The sequence below is a fragment of the Perissodus microlepis genome, chromosome 7, assembly GCF_051167445.1.
Source record: "Perissodus microlepis isolate ML-2025 ecotype Zambia chromosome 7, ASM5116744v1, whole genome shotgun sequence".
NCBI lineage: Eukaryota > Metazoa > Chordata > Actinopteri > Cichliformes > Cichlidae > Perissodus > Perissodus microlepis.
Window position 1 is genome coordinate 44,704,425 of NC_140467.1, and position 18,889 is coordinate 44,723,313.

The 18,889-nt window shown below is 38.3% G+C and overlaps 1 protein-coding gene across 1 annotated transcript in view; it reads right to left on the reverse strand.

The window, feature by feature from the left end:
- The window catches only part of astn2 (astrotactin 2), a 274,357-nt gene that overhangs the window by 148,156 nt on the left and 107,312 nt on the right, over positions 1-18,889 (reverse strand). Inside the window, exons 5-6 of the mRNA XM_084935333.1 lie at positions 3,178-3,285; positions 365-511 (exon numbers count right to left, since the gene is read on the reverse strand). Coding sequence (XP_084791459.1) covers positions 365-511; positions 3,178-3,285 — 255 coding nt within the window. The remainder of the gene's footprint in view (positions 1-364; positions 512-3,177; positions 3,286-18,889) is intronic.

Below are 18,889 nucleotides of genomic sequence, written 5' to 3' on the forward strand. Positions count from 1 at the left end.
GCATATCGCTTGTATTAGATGTTTTCAAACTGCTGCTTGGGCTAAATAACCACACTGCATCTTAGTAACATTTTGATGGGTTTAATGTAAGTATAATAAATCCTTGCATCTTCATCTCCATGTTTGATTTTAGTATTTGCGGGTTTCCAGTCAGCAAACAGATCTGTGTAAATTGGACCCAGGAGTTCTGTGAGCTGTCAGATCTACTAAGGTTTTCATATCATATCATGTAATTTGAATCAAAATGAAAGAGTGCATGAAAACAGTGAAGTGTAGTGAAGTCAGTTTCCAGCAAAAGTAAACACTTTTTGATGCTTTACTCGTTAAATGTTCTGCCAAGGTCTAATAAATGCCCTGCACTTACCATCCGCAACAAAATGCTCTGGCACATGGAGGGTGACCTTAACAGTGAGGGGGCAGGAATCCTGCGTAGCATAGACAATGGCAATGACACATGTGCTGATAGTAATCAGTGTCAAGGTGACCTTATTTAGAGGACTGTGTGGATGGCCTGAAGGGAGAGAAAGAGAAAAAAGTAAAGGTAGACAGTTTAACAGTGGCCCTTTTGTTTTTATTAGAGTCTTAAACAGGTGACAGGACCATAATACACACAGCCACACAAACGTTTAACAAAATCATCTCGTTTTGCACTGTCCTTTGCTGAAAAGCCCTCCTCAAAGCCTTGAGAATGCAATTCATTGTACTGCTGATTTATGAATCCAACCCTGTTTCAAGTTTGGCCTGTGTAGATATGACTTGGGTTACCACTGCTTCTGCACACCCCAGAATCATTTGCCAGTATGATATATGATCTTATTGCTACTGACAGGGTTATAGATTGGTTGTTTTGGTTGCCCTTTGGCTCTGTCAGGGCTCTTATTTCCAAGCTAAGGTATAGGAAATGAAATTAGCCGCTTAACCTCTGTCTACAGATATTTATCATGGGAGAGAAGTTGGCATGTTAAACAGAAGCTTACTGGGATGTGTGTAGGATAAGGTGATGATAGAGTAGCTTTGGAAACACTGCTCTAATGCATTGAACAACCTGAAAATGCACTTCATTCAACATCACGTCATATTTCAGGATCTGCAGGCTTCAGAAATGCGTGAATAGCTTCTAGGAAGGGAGCTTCCCAGTGTGTATCCTGCACTCTGCAGGTTTGTTGCAAAAGTCAATAGAAATGGTACAACTGCTCATGGTAGTCTGTTCTCTGCAGTAGAACTCATCACACTGTTTTGTTCAAATAAATAAATAAATACATTTGTTTATATATTTATTAATTTCAATGCCCAATAGCTTCCACAATGGGAATCGACTAATGCTCTGTGTGCTAGTTAGAGGTATGTTACTACATCATTTAGTACCACTGAAAAACACAGCCGTGTACAATTGTTCTGTGAATGCCAATTTCAGCTTTCCCCATATAACGTTTGACTGATCACATTTGCAGTGTTCAAATGGTCAAACAGACTGAATAAAAACAAAGCAATATCATAGAAAAGAAAGTTTCACCGGTATTCCCCTGTGGAAAGGCACTTTAATCTTGACAGAAGCTCGGAGGTAGTGAAATGCAGCTCAAGGCCAAACAAGGAGACAAAGTTAGGGTAATGGATTGACCCACACCGACTTGCACGTCTTACTCACTGTGATGGCTTTGTGAAGGGACAGAAACAATGGTTGTCTACAGAAATAGTGGCTGAGCAGCTAATGTCAGTGGGGTGCGGGTGGTGTCACTGGGCTTGTGAAGGGTTCCCTCAATTACTATAAAAGCTTACTGAATAGACAAAAGCATGTGCACTCACGATGGCAAACACTTACATTATGGTCACAAACCAAGCATCCTTTCTGTGCTCAAACACACGCATAAAGCCACATGTAAATTTTAACTGAATGCACAAATACAAGGCGTGCACTAAACTCTTTCTGTTTACTCTCATTCGCCTCCCCTCTGTCCATCATCTAATGAAAGAGCTACCTTTTTATACAGGCTGTAACTTTAACACAGGTCATGGCCATGGATTTTATTTTTCCTCCAAGCTGTAAGGCCACAAAGACTTGATAATAAAATCTGTCAGACCAAGGTGTCAGTTAAAGTAAAGACGCCTGTTCTAGGTCATTTACACTCACAGGCAATTAACCATTTTCAGAACAGTTGTGGTTAATTGCGTGTTCACACTGGACCATTCTGTGTTTAAATGTATGTAAACAGGAAGTGTAATGGTAGGAAATGAAGTGACAGAAGGCTACAGAGCCAATTACAGGGGTAGGTTCATTCAATTTGTTCAATTCGTTCTTGTCCTTCATTCCGAAAAACGTTGCAATTATCTAAGACCATATGCACATGCTTGATATCTGAAATCTTCCCAGCTGCTGTCTCCAATGTACAGAAAAATAGAGACATTTAATTGGAGAATCCGCTTTTAGATGAATTCTATAGAGTTAAGAAGTTTTGTTTGTTTTCAAATCATACATTTCCTCTCTTTTATGCTTCTAATAGAAATCACAATTGGAAAAGCAACTAAATTGCTTTTCTAATTGCTTTTAGATCCTATTCCCACACCAGAGGGCTTACAACCAAATTAATAAGATTATAAAGTGGTGTGTGACTTATTGTCCTCCTGACCTAGTGTTGTTTAGGTGAACTGCAGACACAGGGTTTAAAAACATCATGATTTTCATCATTTTTGTCAGCTACTTTATAGATATACACAGACTATGTAATTCATATACACACAAATCCAAACTCTTCACTATCACATATCACTATGGGAGAGGAAGTTGAAAATCATGCATTCAAGTTATGTGACTCAGCTTAGGTCATCACAAAACTCCCATTGACATCAGCTCATATGTCTGCTTTGAATGTCATTGAGCTGTGCTGTGGAACAGCACTCCCAACCCCACTGGGAACATACATGACCCCTTCCTACTTCCAGCTATGCTGACAATTCCGGAAATGACTAGCCTCATTTGACTCAGCTTTAATGTTCTCTCTCATCATTCCCTCTTATATTCAAATGGGATAAGGCTGGCGTTCATTTGTTTTTGTATTATACTCCCTTTTGACTTTAATGTCTGCTCAGCAGCACGCAGTGGCTAAGAGGGTCTCCTGCTGAGTAAGTTAATGTGTAAAAAATGTACGACATTTATTATAATACACCTGAGTTTCTTCCCACCTTTGCTGCGCCTTCGTCCTCTGTGCTGTTCTGTATAAAACTTCATTTGGTTGTCATCTTCAGGCTCTGATCCCGATTCCCCTTGAGGACCAAACACACCTCCAGCCTCTGGTGGTGAAATGTTAAGACAAACAAAGGCAAAAATAAATCTAATTAGAATCATAATTCAGTTGATTGTTTGTTTTTCAGATATAGAAAATATAATGCAGTCGGGGTACAAGCAGTTATTCAACCTTTGGGTGTTGTGTATATAGAGCAGGACATAATATATTTTTACAATATGGACACAACAGTACACAGATTTTTAACTAATCAAATTTCCACTTCTTACCACCTTTGCTGCCACTCGTGGTTTGATCTGTTGGTGAGTTGTCAAGTGTTAAAAAGTCTTTGGAGCTCAATTTTCTAATCATATTAGGTAAAGTCACCGGAGTGTGTGCATATTTGCATGTCTGACTCTGAGTTAGAGTGACAGCAAGAGCAGGGCTGTGAGTTAAGAGGCTTTGTTTATTACTGCTTTGGCACTGCAACATCAAAACACACACACACACACACACACACACACACACACACACACACGCACACACACGCACACACACACACACACACACGCACACACACGAGGGCTGACACACAGTGATAACAGTCAGGGATTTGCAAAGTGTAAAACCACTGAAGGATAACATAACATAAAATATCTGTAAATGGCTTCAAACTACAGTCTCAAACCAGATTAAAAAATGTCCAGTAGACGGTTTATGTTAAATATCTTTATTATTGTACCACGCACATTCTTTCATGTATCATTTAAGTTTAGTCATAAAAAGGATCTTATGCTAATAAGATCCAGATTTCCTCATGGTTATACATATGTTTTGCTTGTATTACCCAGAGAATCACAGTGATTACACTTCCTAATCTCCTGGAGTAGAAAAAGAATAAAGGACAGAGTGAAAATCAATGCTTGTGATGGCCATAAATACACATCTAAAAAAAATGTTTCACTCGATGACTACGAGTTAAAACAAAGACAAAGAACCAAATTAGGATAAGTGCATTATGTCAATACACTTATTTTTATGATACATGAGGACAGCTGATAATGACACAATGACACAAGCATTTACTTTTCTGCAAGAGACAAAAGCTTTATCCCCACAGGAATATGACTTTTAAGTCATTTTGAAGCCTTCGTAATTGTTTCATTCCTGGTATATCATTAAGAAAATGCAGTGCAATGTGGATGAAGGGGGTACTTAGAGTAAAGTAGTTCTTGGCCAGCATATGGTGACAAATTGATCATTTCGCATAAAATCAAGTCAAATGACAGCTCGCTTGTACGTCCCTTACAAAAGTGACCGCAAAATATATATACAAAATTAATTGGATTCATTCCAGTCACAATTTAAGTGTCAGTGTATAAAGTACAAAAGCTTGGTTATTCTGAAAAATTGATGGCTAAGGAAATTGATCAGGGGCTTGGATGCTCTCAATTTAGGGATGTCACATTGTGTGAAGACTAGGTTGGAGGACGGTAAGTTTTTTTTTCAGAGTGTAAAGTAAGCAAAAGTGAGCAAAAATAAGTAAGATAATAAACTAACAATATTATGAAGATATGGTGAACTCTTCATAGTGAAAAACAGAATAGAGACCACCCACCACAGGCAAATAAAGAGAAAAAAAATAGGAGCAACTCATAAGAAAGTACACAGATCTAACACCGTTTATCATCTTGAAATCTAGTATTTTTTATAGATGTCATTAAGTCCTTATTACAGTAAGGTAGAGAAAAAAAATCCTTTCTTCCTTGTTCATTGGACAGAGTCAGAATTTCAAGGCAAGTGCTGAGCAATGTCAGGTGAAATAGACTCCTTCATTCACTTCATTAACATTATGTTACAGCTCATGAACATTTTCAAGCATCATAAAAGATTTTAGACATGATTAAAAGGTCTATCAAGTCTGTGTAGAAAGCATACACTGAAAGCTGTAATCATTCTTTTGGTCTCATGCACTTAAACAAGTCTAGAGTTGAGTTGGAATTCAAGTATAAGTCTGGTGCTGTTTGGAGAGTGAAGCCAGGGCAATGTGCTGTAAAATTGGTTCTGGATTTATGCATAGTCTTAGAACATGCCCAAAAAGGTGGTAGAGGAAGAAAAGACAGGGAGTATACTGTATTTCAGGTAGGTCTTTTCTGTTACATCTAATGAGGAACAAGTGTAATTTATTGAAAAGTAGTAACACATACTGTCTCTATGCAATATTTATGCATATTATTTAAAACCTGTGTATGTCTCCTGGGCCTTAGGTTAAAGCAAGTCAAATTTTAATATATAATCTCTTCTGTTAGTGCATTTATTAAATGCATGAATCTTTTTGCCCACTACACTAATTACATTTTAATATGACTTGGTTTCCATTTGAAATTTATTGGAGATGCAAATAAAAGATTAGAGACCTTGTTCCAGTGATAAAGAATCTTTAAAGATGTGTCCCAGTCACAACCAAATTTTAGAAATGCATCTGACTCATGACTAGAAATGTTGATGTGTCATTGTGGTGGGTGTAATGCCTTTAAAGGTAAGTTTTAACACAGTGATGTCCTGTTTAATACTATTAAATGTATTAATCATATGGTTGCTAATCAAACACTGGTGTTACTTGCATAAGTTCTTCAATCTAAATGCATTGTAGGCTCAAGTCGTAAAGTACAAGTTTCTACAGTAGAACCATTGCCGACATGTTTTTTTTCTACCGTATTTAAGTATATCAACTTACCACAAGTCATAGTCTTTGAAGAAATGAAGATAATGTAGTGGTGTGGATTGAATGCATTATAAAAACAGGTGCAGAATAAAAGAGTCTGTGTTTTAATTCTGCCCCTCTACTTATCTTTGTCCTATCCACCCTCACAATTTTAAGGTGAGTGTTTTTTCTTCTTTTTCCACGTGGAGTTCAGTGTATGCTATGAAAAGACCGTCTTGAGGTAATATGCTGAGCATAGCAGGACAGCGGCTTCCTGCCCTGCTTTGCTTAAATCATTGCTGCTTTTTATAGGTGGTACCATAATGTCCCATCTTTGAGCTCTCTGGGGTCATAAAATGCGTGCCTTCTTGGTTGAATGGTTAAAAAGGGCAATATATATTAGAAAGGTGAAGAAAGTGCTGGCCTTTCAGAAGATACGGAAAACATTCCCGGTTATTGTTTTTGTTTTTTTTTTCTTTTCCTATCAGAACATAGCCTGGGCTCTGCAATGCCCTATACCGTTATTGCTATGAAAGCTGCTTTGGCACTTTGTCATTTATGTCCCATTAAATGAGTCACTCAGTGAAGGCAAACAGGGTCAAAAATGTCTCAGTGTCCTTTAGTTAGAAAGAAAGTTCAGATTATGTAAAGGTGCTTCAGGTCTCCACTAATCTCCTGCTGTTCCCATCTCAACTTTGAATGCCACTTGAAATAATCACTAGAAGAATGAATGTGCTTCCTGCAGTTTTCAGATGTGATTTGGACCTTGAGTAACTTTGAAAAAAGGAAAAAAGTGCTTCTTCATAAAAATATAAATTGCCTCACACTGTGAAATCTATCAAATTGACTGTTTGATTAATAATGGACCCTTTACAGAACCAGTTTGCACCATACTGGTTCAGAATCTTTACTTGTAATTTCTGTCAGATTGGGATGGGACTTGGAGTTTCAAATTATCCTCTATTAGTGTTCCCTATAGTAGATCTGACTTAGCAATGTTCATTAATGGCAAAAAAAAAGATTAGGACTGCAATTTCACTGTTATTCATGTGAGGTTTATACAATTTTTTGAAACTGGGAGAAATACACACCACTGTGATGAAAAACAGATAGAAAGAAGCAAAATCAGTGGATAAAAGGAAATACTGGTTATAAAGGGATTGTCACTAAAATGTAAATGAATAATCAAGAGACAGGGATTTTCACACTGCATTAGCAGCTCAGTGAACATCAAAATGAATTTCAAGTTTAATAACTGCGCAGTCACAACTCTCTGAACTCTCTTTGTTTGGTATTATAAAGTGGTCAGATAGTGCTTTCATTTATTGCCCTTTTTCCCCGACCTTTTGTGAAGTATAATTCTTTTGCACCTTTTGTCTGCTATCAGTGGGATTTTAAAAGAAAGCGGAGCAGGTTCTGTTTGCCCGTCAAAACCTTCTTCATTATTTCATAAATACAAACTGTTAAGAGGTTCAGACATGCATACATTTTATTGAACTTAGTATTTAAAGTGAAATATCAATTTTTCCCTCAGTTAATATGGTTTTTCATGGTTTAAACTGAAATAGCTATTCATACCATTAAGGATGCAGTGACATTGCACTGATCACACAAAGGTGTGCTGACAGGCAAAGTACGTGTGCAATCCAAATGACAGTTAAATAGTGCTTCCAGGCTAAGGCACAGATTTGATAAATAACACACACAACAATATGTCTGAAACAAGGTGCAAAAGTCTTTGAAAATCTGGCCCTTGGCATTTTCTATTTCACTGCTTCTCCTCCTTTTCCACTACACTTCTTCTTTTGTCAGTTCACTTTTTCCTGTTTTCATCTTGCTTTTCTCTCCCTCAGCGGTAATGCCTTCAAAATCAAGTCCCATAAAAACGTCAGCACCCGGCACTGTAACTAAACTCGAGCATGACTGTACAACAAATTTCAATTACTCGGGTAGACCAATCTCACTTTTACCACCCATTTCACAGTCCCCAAGTCCATTACATAATTTCCGATGCCTCTCTTTGTCACATCCTCAGTTGGCATGATCTGTTTTCCCTCCATCTGTTTTGCTATAAAAAAAGAGCATACAAATAGCACACTAATTTTACTCTCAACAAGACATTTTTTTTGGCCATTTTTTTATGTATTAAGGTCAAGTTTAAAAAGTTTTATTGTCACAGGCACAGTAAAACTAAACACATCAGTTCCCATTGAAATTACTGGACAATTAAATTATTATTTTAGCAGTTACCCTTCACAGAAAGCTTATAAAAATTTTAAATTCTAAATTTTCCAATAAAAAAGAAACAACAAAGGTCCAAGAAATTTACAAAAGCACAAGTAATACATGTGCATACAAAGAAATTAGTTAAAGACTTGTGCCAGATATAACTGAATTGTACCTGTGCCTTGTGCAAGTTTACAAACAGATCTTTGCAAATTAGTGCCATCCATCTACTTACCCATTCATCCATCTGATTGTCTGTCCATCTGTCCCTCGATCAATGGTTTATTTGGGTTTGAGTCTGAGCAGACAAGCCCACATTTCCCTAACCTTGGCCACCTTTCCCAGCTCATCTGGGGGTTCAGTCGTTCCCAAGCCAGCCAAGAGATATAATCGCTCCAGTGAGTCCTGGGTCCCAGGGCCTCCTACGAGTAAGACCAACAAACCACACCAAGGAGGTGTCTAGGAGCAATGACTTAGCTCATTATCCTATCTCTCAGGGAGATCCTGGTCACCCTTTAAAGGAAACTCATTTCCGTCACTTGTATCTGTAACCATCTGTCATTCTGTTGGTCACTACCTAGAGCTCATAACCACCACTGACGCACTGACGGTAAGACGTAAATAGACCAGCAAGTCGACAGCTTCGCTTTTATGCTCAGCTCTCTCTTTCCCATCACAGATTGGTACAGTGTCCACATCACTGATAACACCACCCCAACCAATTTGTCAGTCTCATGACCCACTCTCCCCTCACTCATCAAAAAGACCATAGGATATTTAAGCTTCTACACTTGGGACAGTAACATATCCCAGACTCGACTCTGTTTACAGCTGAGAATCATAGTCTCAGACTTGGAGATGACGATTCTCATTCTTATTCTTATTCTCATTTCTCACCAAATCATCTGCAAAAAAGCAAAGATAAAATTTTGAGGACATCAAAGTGAAGACCCTCCACCCTCTGGCTATACCTAGATATTCTGTACATAAAAACTATAAACAGAATTGGTGACAAAGGGCAGTCCTGCCAGAGTTCAACACCCACCATGAGTGAGTATGACTTACTGCCGCAATGAACCAAGCTAATGTTACAGTTCTACAGGAACCAAATGGCCCATAACATCTGGCCAGACACCCCGTACTTCAAAGCACCTTCCACAGAATAACCTGAGGGACATGGATTGCATCCCTTATCCAAGTATACAAAACACAGATAGACTGGTTGTGCAAGTCCCACATACTCTCAAATATCCTTGAGAAGATGAAGAGCTGGTCCAGTGTTCAACAACCAGGACAAAAACTCCCTACTGAATCCGAGGTTAAACTGATGGTTGAACTCTCCTCTCCAGTACCCTGCCATAGACATTCCCAGAATGGCCGAGGAATGTGATCCCCCAGTCCCCACCCTCCAATCCCCTTAACTCTTAAACAGGGAAACCACAACCCTAATCGCCTATCCAGAGATACCACACCAGTGTCCATGCTATGTTGCAGCAATGTGTCAGTCAGGACAGCCAGAACCTTAAGCAATTTTCATGCACCCCAGGGGCCTTGACACTGAGCATGTGTTTACTATATCAGTGACATGACCCCCAGAGCGAGGCAAGTCGTCACCCTTGTCCTTCTTCCATGGTGTCACTAAACTCCTAAGTTTTTGCATTAGCCACTGCCAGAGCTAAACAACATTTGGGTTGCCAGTACTTCTCAGCATCTCAAGAGTCCCACAGGTTCGTAAAGGGAGCCTGAGAGCTCTCTTCACCTCTGGTGTCCACCATCTGGTTACAGAAATACATGCATGACAGGTAACAACAGATAGAACATAGAACTTGGTCCAGTTGGACTCAATGTGCCAAGTCTTCCTTGGAACGTAATCAAAGCTCTGTTTGAGGTGGGAATTTAAGATTTTGTGGATCAGTGCTGCCTAACTATATGCTTGGGTACACCAGATCTGTCCAGCATCTTTACCTGCCACTTTATCCAACTCAGCACCAGGTGGTGATCAGTTCACAGCTCGGCACCTCTCTTATCAATGTTTCCCGGGCTTGCTCCTGCACACCCGCAAGCCATCCACTCGTCTAAGTCTATGTATTTAGAGTCAGCTGTGCTTTTTGTGCTAGCTCATGAATCATTCTGCTGCATCATTGTTTACTGTGCTTCTGTGTCCTCCTTAGTGTCTTGTTCAAGGACTCAGTCATCCTGTCTGTGAAAACTACCTGCTTTACCTCATGGAACTTTCAGTTCACAGCCAGATAAGATTAGTCATGTCAACACAAACACCTGCTCCTCGCTGGTAAATTGCTCTGTCTTGATTCTCACCTGCCTTCCCACTCTCCATCGCAAAAACCCACGTTCAATCGGATTGCAGCCTGCTTTCAATTTGACTTGTTCTGTTTCAATCCGCTTTTTTAGTCTGGAAAATTCTCATCCATGACAGAAACACCCTTCGACGATGGTATGAGTTTTCACATTGCATAGTTTCTACACTCGAGGGCATTCTGCAGCTTCTTGGCAACATGTGTTTGGAATGCCAGAAACAGAACTATCAGTTGATCCAAGCTGGGCCAGGGCTGATGGTAAATGAGTAATCCACAACTTGTTGTGACAAAAAAACAAGGTTATTTTTAAACTGCACTGTCATATCATTTTAGCAAAGAATCGGACGCAACTTCACATGACAAATGTTGGGAAGGCTGTTTATATTTTATATGTCTAAAAGTCAGATTTTTAAATCACCAAATATCAGTATCAAACATTCATTTTCCCTTTTTTCAAGACTTTGAAAGAATACAATACTTTCTTTTTCAAAGTATTATTCCTTATCGTTTCTTCACAAAGACACACACACTAATACATATATATATCTTTAGGTAAGTGCGTAGGAAATTTAATAAAAATGTGTGAGATTAAGAGAGTTGAAACAGTGATTTGTTTTCATTAAAATGTTAATTTATACATGATAATAAGAAAAATATATTCCTGGCAGAGAAAGTTTACAGAAAAAGGTCAGACGGAGAATAAAAATAAGACTAGTAGATAAACAAAGAAAAGAAAGAAACAGTAGCCATAAACAAAACAACTGTGAGAGAAAAAGAAAGTTAGGTACCACATTTATACGCTGAAGTGAGGTGATTTGGTGTTAAGAAGGTTTAAAGGGAAGAGGGAGAATAAGGGAGACAGTGTGATTAGCAAAGAGCACACTCACATGTGCGTGCGTGCACAGTGGTTTTATAGAGAACAGACAGTCCTGGAGTGAGAATGATTAGCGAGATGAGCAGATACTGGAAAGCAGGGAGGTGAGGTGATGAGTTCAATCTGAACAGTAAAAGCTAATAATCTTCTTCAAGGGACGATGGCACATCACACCCTGGAAGAATGCTACAATACACTAAACAATACAAGAGAATAAAAGACTTCCACACTAGCAAAAATAGTGACACATTTCTGCTTCTGGAAATGAAAGTGAAAGATTAACCAAGCAATAAGACTGAACTAAACTGCAGTACTCCTGACATTACCAGGATTCTTTACTTACAGACTTTTTCTTCTGTCTAGACAGTGTCTTTTGCATTTGGTTAACCTTTGGCACAAGCACCAGGTAAAGAAAACTATTTTTTTCAATTTGCAGTAATACACTTTTTGAGGGAATGGTATTTAGGACCTCTCCACCCTACATTATATCTTGCATGTGAGAAAAGTCTGAAGTAGGACTACACATAACAAAGACACCTAACCCCACACAAAACTGCACCAAACAACCGTACCAGGAAACCTCCCCAACCTTCCATGTGCCTGGGATGTCTCAGAGGGAGGACCTCAAAGACCACCAAATGACCACAGTGAAACCTCCATGCATCCAGTGTGACAAAATACCCATTAAGCGGACCATAAAAACCCAATTAGAATAACAAGACCTACAGTGCATTAATTTAGATCTTCAACTGGCAGTTGTAATAGCTACTTAATTAATAAAAGAGTCTACGTGGTTATGTCAAAAAAATCTACAGCTAAGTCACAAGTAGAAGAAGACCATCATTTGTGGGCGGAGTCTGATTTTCTAGAGTGCTTGAACTAATAGTGGATGAAAGCAATGAAACTTTTATCATGAGAAGACAACAGAGCCTAAATGCTAGGCAAATAACTAGATGTACTACACTAGGGGTTGGCAACCTTTAATATCAAAGAACTATTTCTGAGGAATTTTTCAGGAAAGAAAAAATAAAACTGCATGCAGCTGAAAAAACAAGTAAAATGAAACAAAAACCCCATTTGATTATTATAATGTTGGTGATATAGCTGATTAAGTTTAAATTAACATATCAGCATTACTAATAGGTGTAAATAATTTAAAAACACATGTGACTACTCAGCAGGGGACTATTTATGTTTATTTGATACTTAGACTTTGCCTTTTGATTGCAATAATACAATGTGTTGCTGTAATTATGAATAATAGAAGTAAAATAATAAATTCTGAATTTTTTTCAGACAAAATGGAACTACTATGGAATGAAATGGAAGCAAGGAAAACATATCTATTAGGTCTACAAGCAATGCGTTTGTGCAGTTGAATCAAATTAAAAGTATGCTTCTTTGTAAATAAATAAAGAATATAGCAATCTAACAGCTGTAAAAATCAAAAGTAAAAAGAAGAATATTTAATAAAATAGACAAAGACACGTTTCAATATATTCTGGCTAAAGTTCAGCTGCAGTTCAAGCATACTTGCAAGCCACCAGTGTTGGTGGTGAAAGGAATAAAATGTGTGCATGTACTTTTAAAATGTTTAGTAGAGAGACTCAGAATTAGCCATGATGAAGAAAGATCCATGCTGGCCACTGAGGTTCAACAAAATGAAATGTTTGAGGCAACATGTGACTCTCATTTAAGTTCAGCTACAGTTCCTCCACTCCCTCCATTGGTCTCTCCAAATGTTCGGTCTCACGCTCCCTCCTCTCCTCCAGTTGTTTGGATATATCTCTATGGCACATCTAGTGTGTGTTACTAACTTCCAGAACTATTGGGAGGCTCTATGATCTGCCATTGCTGTAAAAGACAAAAAGATTCATCGGAGTGAATGGAGATGACATGACTGTTCAATTCAGCAGTTCAGATGGTGGTACTAACAAAAAGACTAGAGGCCAGACTGGAGACGGCAGAGTTAAGGATGTTCAGATTTTCACTGGGAGTGACCAGAATGCACAAGATTAGAAATGAATATATTAGAAGGAAAGCGCAAGTTGAGTAGTTTGGAGAAAAAGTTAGGGAGGCAAGGTTGAAATGGTCTGAACTCATGCAGATGAGGGTTAGTGTGGGTATATCGGACAAAGGTTGTTGGATACGGAGGTGCCAGGGAGGAGGAAAACAGGAAGATCACAGAGAAGATTTATGTGTGCAGACAGTTGGTGTGACAGATGAGGATGCTGTCAATAGGGTGAGATAGACAAAGATGATTTGCTGTTGCAAACCCAAAAGGAGTTGTTTTTGTTTCCGGAAAGAAGAGGAAAAATAGGTAAAGGATGAACTGGGTCTGTCTGGTCATAAACTACAAGAAAGCTACGACAGTGCAAAGAAAGCTAAAGAGAACAGTGTATGGAATCTAACTCATTAGCTGAGTAGCCAAACAATGACTTTAAAATATTCTTCCACTTGACAAATTTCCATTAACATAGATGCATGTACCTGCTCTATATGTTTACAGGGTAGCTTTAAAATGTAATAACAGTATACTATATCATGTGGCAATCCTAACTGACAATATAAGGTTAAGTGTTGCTTTTCTAGAATACCGTTATACAGACACAGATCAATAAAGACAGTCCTTCACTCTTTCAATGTGAGGGAGCACCAGTTGTGAGAGAAGTGACCTTTAATAGGTCAGGGTACACTTGTCAGTGTTAGTTTAAAAGGAAAAGAAAAGAATAAGTGAGAGGGGAATAAACAGATGTCAGCACTGTAGCTGATTTACAATAGCTAGGATGAATGGTGACAGGTGTGTAAACAAATACTCTAATTTATACTTTGCAATCGTATGATGCATTTGGCTTCAGTTAGATTCCCGTGACTTTGGGAGCAAGACAAATTGACCTGACTTACTGCTTATGTGTGTACTGTAAGGTACACACTGCACTTTTCTGTAGGTGGATATTGATGCTCTGTGCACAAGAAGTGTGCCTGTGAGTAAGCTGAGCTGACAGAAGAACCAGTCCCCACATGGCTCAACAACTGGCAATCACATTAAGACACAGCTGTATTCAGCAGTTAGACTTTGTAAGACCAGCAAACTAAATATTTTCAGCTCAAACTCAATATAAACTGACATCCACATTCATACAAAAGGGAAAGTATGTAAATCTGCCATTTATAATGCAAAAGGCAAACGCAAATGTAAGAAGTTGCAGTCATTTGATTTAGCTTCACAAGAAAAGACTAAAAGAAACATGTATGCAAGAGGATAAAAACATTATAGTTTATAGCAATTGTAGAAATCCCTTGCAAGTTTGATATAGGTTGCATTCATTTAAAAAAAACCTGACTGTTCTTCATTGTTCAAGGATCAGGAAGAAAGGCCTGAGGTGTTCCATCCAGCTACACAGCACCAAGCAAAAGAGATTCAGTTATATAAATTAGAAAATCAGAGAGATAGGAGGGAATCCAGATGGTACAATCTATGATTTAAGCTGTTTGGTTTCGGTCCCAGTCTGTCTATTTTTAAGGAGAAACTGTATGTTGGTAAAGGATGCCCACAGGTAAAGTGATGGTGGGATGATGCTTTTCTCATTCATTTTTCTTGTATCTCTCATTCTCCCACTGTTCTGTTAGCACATTCAAAATATTCCCAATCAATACTGCTCCACTCTGCTGCTGGTGGTTGTACCTCTAAGAACTGCACAAACACACACACACACAATCCAATTACACACACACACACACAAAAAAAACCCCAGGCGTGCTGATAAGTTATTACAGAGGGCATTGCATTATAAGTGCCACTGACACATTTTACAGCCTAAATTTATGAGTTGCTACCTGATAAAATGGAGAGAAAGGACTTGAAAGGGTGGGAGGCTTAACAATGTACCACTTGGCTCTTGCACACAAACGGTTCAGTGTTTGTGCACTCATCTCTATATTTTTTTTAATTGTATCTAACCAGCATCAAGCGCATACCAGCCAATTTAAAGCTAATAAACAAATGGTAATTTGTAAGGAGACCAGTCAGGGAATTTAGAGGTGTTATTATGGAAAAGGTGAGATGGGATTTGAGCTGGGGGCTGAGTAATTTTAGATGAAGGCCCTTGGCAGCTTGCTGTATTCTGATTCCTCATCTGTTACCGGCAACACAGTGCAGAGCACAGCCATTAAGGTTAAAACATTATTGGCTTGCCCCTGTAGCTATCCTAGTATACCCCTTGTTGTCTTTATAATCATCCCTGATAGAATTAACACTTGTATAATAAGTTAAAACTTAGCATACAGCTGATCCAGAATCCAGTGCTCTTAGTTATAACCTGGATATAAAGCACATCAGTGGTGGTGGTGGTGGTTTGGGGGGGGGGGGGGGGTGTCTTATACTTCTGTAAGGTAAGGGCAATTTTATTCAGATTTTTTTAATTAGAAATTGAAAACATATGTCATTTGCTTTAGGTAAACATATTCATGCAAACTTCCATGAAAGCGCTTATTTAGCAGCAAAATAGCCCCAAAAGTCCCAGACTGCTGGAATAAGGCTGAGATCTGAACGCTCACCAATCCATGACTGATGTTTTGGGGGGGTTTTCTATCCAGGCATTGTTTTTGCTGCAATGGCAGTGTGTTTATTACTGTCCTGCTTTAGGAAAAAAAAGACTGTTGTATTTTTCTCAAGACATACTTTATACATAGTGATGACAATTTAAAATAAAAACTTCAGTCAGCTTTTCTCCATTTCCCTTCTTTAAGAATGGGTCATGACTGCCATTCTTCAAATGAGACCATTTATGATGAGGCTTCAGCAAACAGTATATGGATCAACCGATGGGCCAGATCCAAGTCCTGTGTCAGATCTTCACCGGATTTTTGTCCTATTTCTTAATGATATGACTTTTAGATGCTGTTCATCTGCTGTAGATAGTAGATTCACATTTCTCTGAAAACAGTCAGGCACCGGGCACCTAAAATGAAAGACTTCCAGAAAGCGGAGAGACCCTCTGCTCAAGGTCACTTTAAAAAAATGTGTTTCCTTGGAAGTAAAAATACAAGGAAAATATAAAGAAAGGAGGGGTGGCTCAAGACATTTGCACAGTATTTTATATGTTTGTGATTTTGCTGATCTCTTCAAGCAATTTAGCTGCTTTAGTTATATTTAGTTACGTAAAAAAACAACAACAACAAAACTTCCTTTGTGACTCACAATAAGTTAAATTACAGGTCAGAGTAATGCATCTTCAATAATTTCATGATGTGGCCTGATGACATACCGATTTAAAGCAATCTTAAAATAAGCAGACGAGTAAGAAAGTGAAGCTGTTTAGAGGTGGGAAGTAACAAAGTTACTGATATGAAACAGTTACTGATATGTAACAAATTCTATTTATGTACAGTAACAAATACTTTTTACTCTACATAAGTAGAATTTTCAGATTTGTACTTTAGTATTTATTTTTCTGTCAACTTTGAATTTAACTGCACACATTTTAAGACAAATATCTCCACTTTCTACTCCTGATATTTTGAAAATAGGCTTGTTACTTTAGGTTTAATGCATGCGAATTGAGTTGGATTTTTTTTTCATGTCACTGTGCACCTCAAACTGGTTTGAACCTAAATGAGTGGAACAATAACAATAACAATCCTATTGGTGTATCCATTATTGGTGCTTATCACACAGAGCAAACTGAAATAGGCAAAAAATATAATTTATGCGTCATTTATAGCACTACACTCAGGGCTTAATGATGAACTGTGGCCAGTGTTTGGTTGGTTGCAACACTTTCATCAAAGCAACAGAAGGGGAATGAGCAAAAAAGAAGCAGCATTTTTAAAGTGGCAGGTGATTTCAAATGTAGCATTTCTAACTACTCAACAAATCACAGACACACAAACTATTTCTGTGCAGTTTGTCATACAGTGTTTCAGCTAGCTAGAGGTACACGGTTGCTTTATTTCCCAGGGAGAGAAAAGAATGAGTGATAACCACTCAGGGATGTAGGAAAGAGATGACAGGAGAGGAAAAAGAGAGATTATTTTTAGACAGTCATTTTAGAACAGACATTTAGAGCTGACTGTGGTGAAGTTAACAGTGATGTTGATCACTGTACGTGGACTGGTGGTGAATGGCTGTGGTGTTCAAGGTCAATGTTAGGTTCCATCAAAGGGAGCAGACAATTACATTTAAGCTAACAGTGCTGATTACATTCGCTCACTGAATTCTACCTACATACTAACTTTATAGTGTCAGTGGCTTGGAAATCAGCCATGGTAGCTCATGTAAAAGTAGCTTATATCTTACTGAATTAAGTTTGCTAAATCCACAAAGAGAAATGAATCTCAGTGAGGCAGCAGCAAAGGTCATCTGCAGTTTCTACATGAAGCTCATACTGAAGCTTAAAATCACAACCATAGAAATTCTTTTTTTTTAGAAATGACTCTTTTCCCCACATTACTACAGTACAGTGGTACCTCGCTATAACGCGGTTCACCTTTTGCGGCCTCGCTGTTTTTTGTGTGCAATTTTGCATGTTCTTTTTTGTTTGTTTTGGTTTTACGTACATGCATACAGCGCATTGTGTTCTGCGTCCTGATTGGCTGTAGACCATTGTCAATCAATCTCGCGCCATGTCTCCTGTACAGTACAGAGCGCGTTCAGCTTGTCAAATTTACCTAAATCTTCGATCGCTAGCAGTGTGACTCTGAAGTGCTGTACTGTATGTTTGTAAGTTTTCTCCTCAACAATCACAACAATGTCAACGAAATGTTTTATACCGTCAAAGGCAACCGCCTCTCTCTGAGAAAAGTGTGTAAAGTGTGTAGTGAGGGGTTTCACAGCCTTAAAACATCTATAATAATTATAAAAAATAAAGTTGGCTACTTCGCGGATTTCACCTATCACAGGTTATTTTTAGAACGTAACTCCTGCAATAAATGAGGGACCACTGCACAACCAACCTGTCAAATCACACTTTTGACCCTTGACTATTAATATTCCTGGGTAGGTGTGGAGGCAATGTCACTCATGTAGGCAAAAGCAAATAGAAGTACTTTTCTTCATATTATTTCATATTCCATTTGTTTTTCTCTGCTTCTGTTCTACATAACAGATGTTTAAGCTGTGTGAATTAATTAGAATTAGAATTTTGAAATAAAGCCTATTGATATGACAGCGGCGGTTCTGTTGGCAGTGTACAAAAAATAGCTCCTGGAAGAGTTGTTACTTTTACACCAATTCCATTTCAGAACTGGTGCTTTTTCACTTTCACTTGAGTAAAGAAGTTGACCCATTTAGAGTATTTTTTAACACAAGTACTCAGAACTTCAACTTGAGTGCAGAATGTCTTATACTATTACCACCTCTGCCTGTGGTTTCAAAACCTACGATCTCCATTTGTGTAATTTTATTTGGTTCTCCACCTTCACTTTAACAAGACAGAGCACCCCAAAATTATACAAGTTACTTTCACAGTCAGCAATAGAAAGCTACTGGTCAATTGAGCATGGCGGTTTTTGTTACTACTTTTTATGCATGTGAGGTTTATTTTTTGTGGAG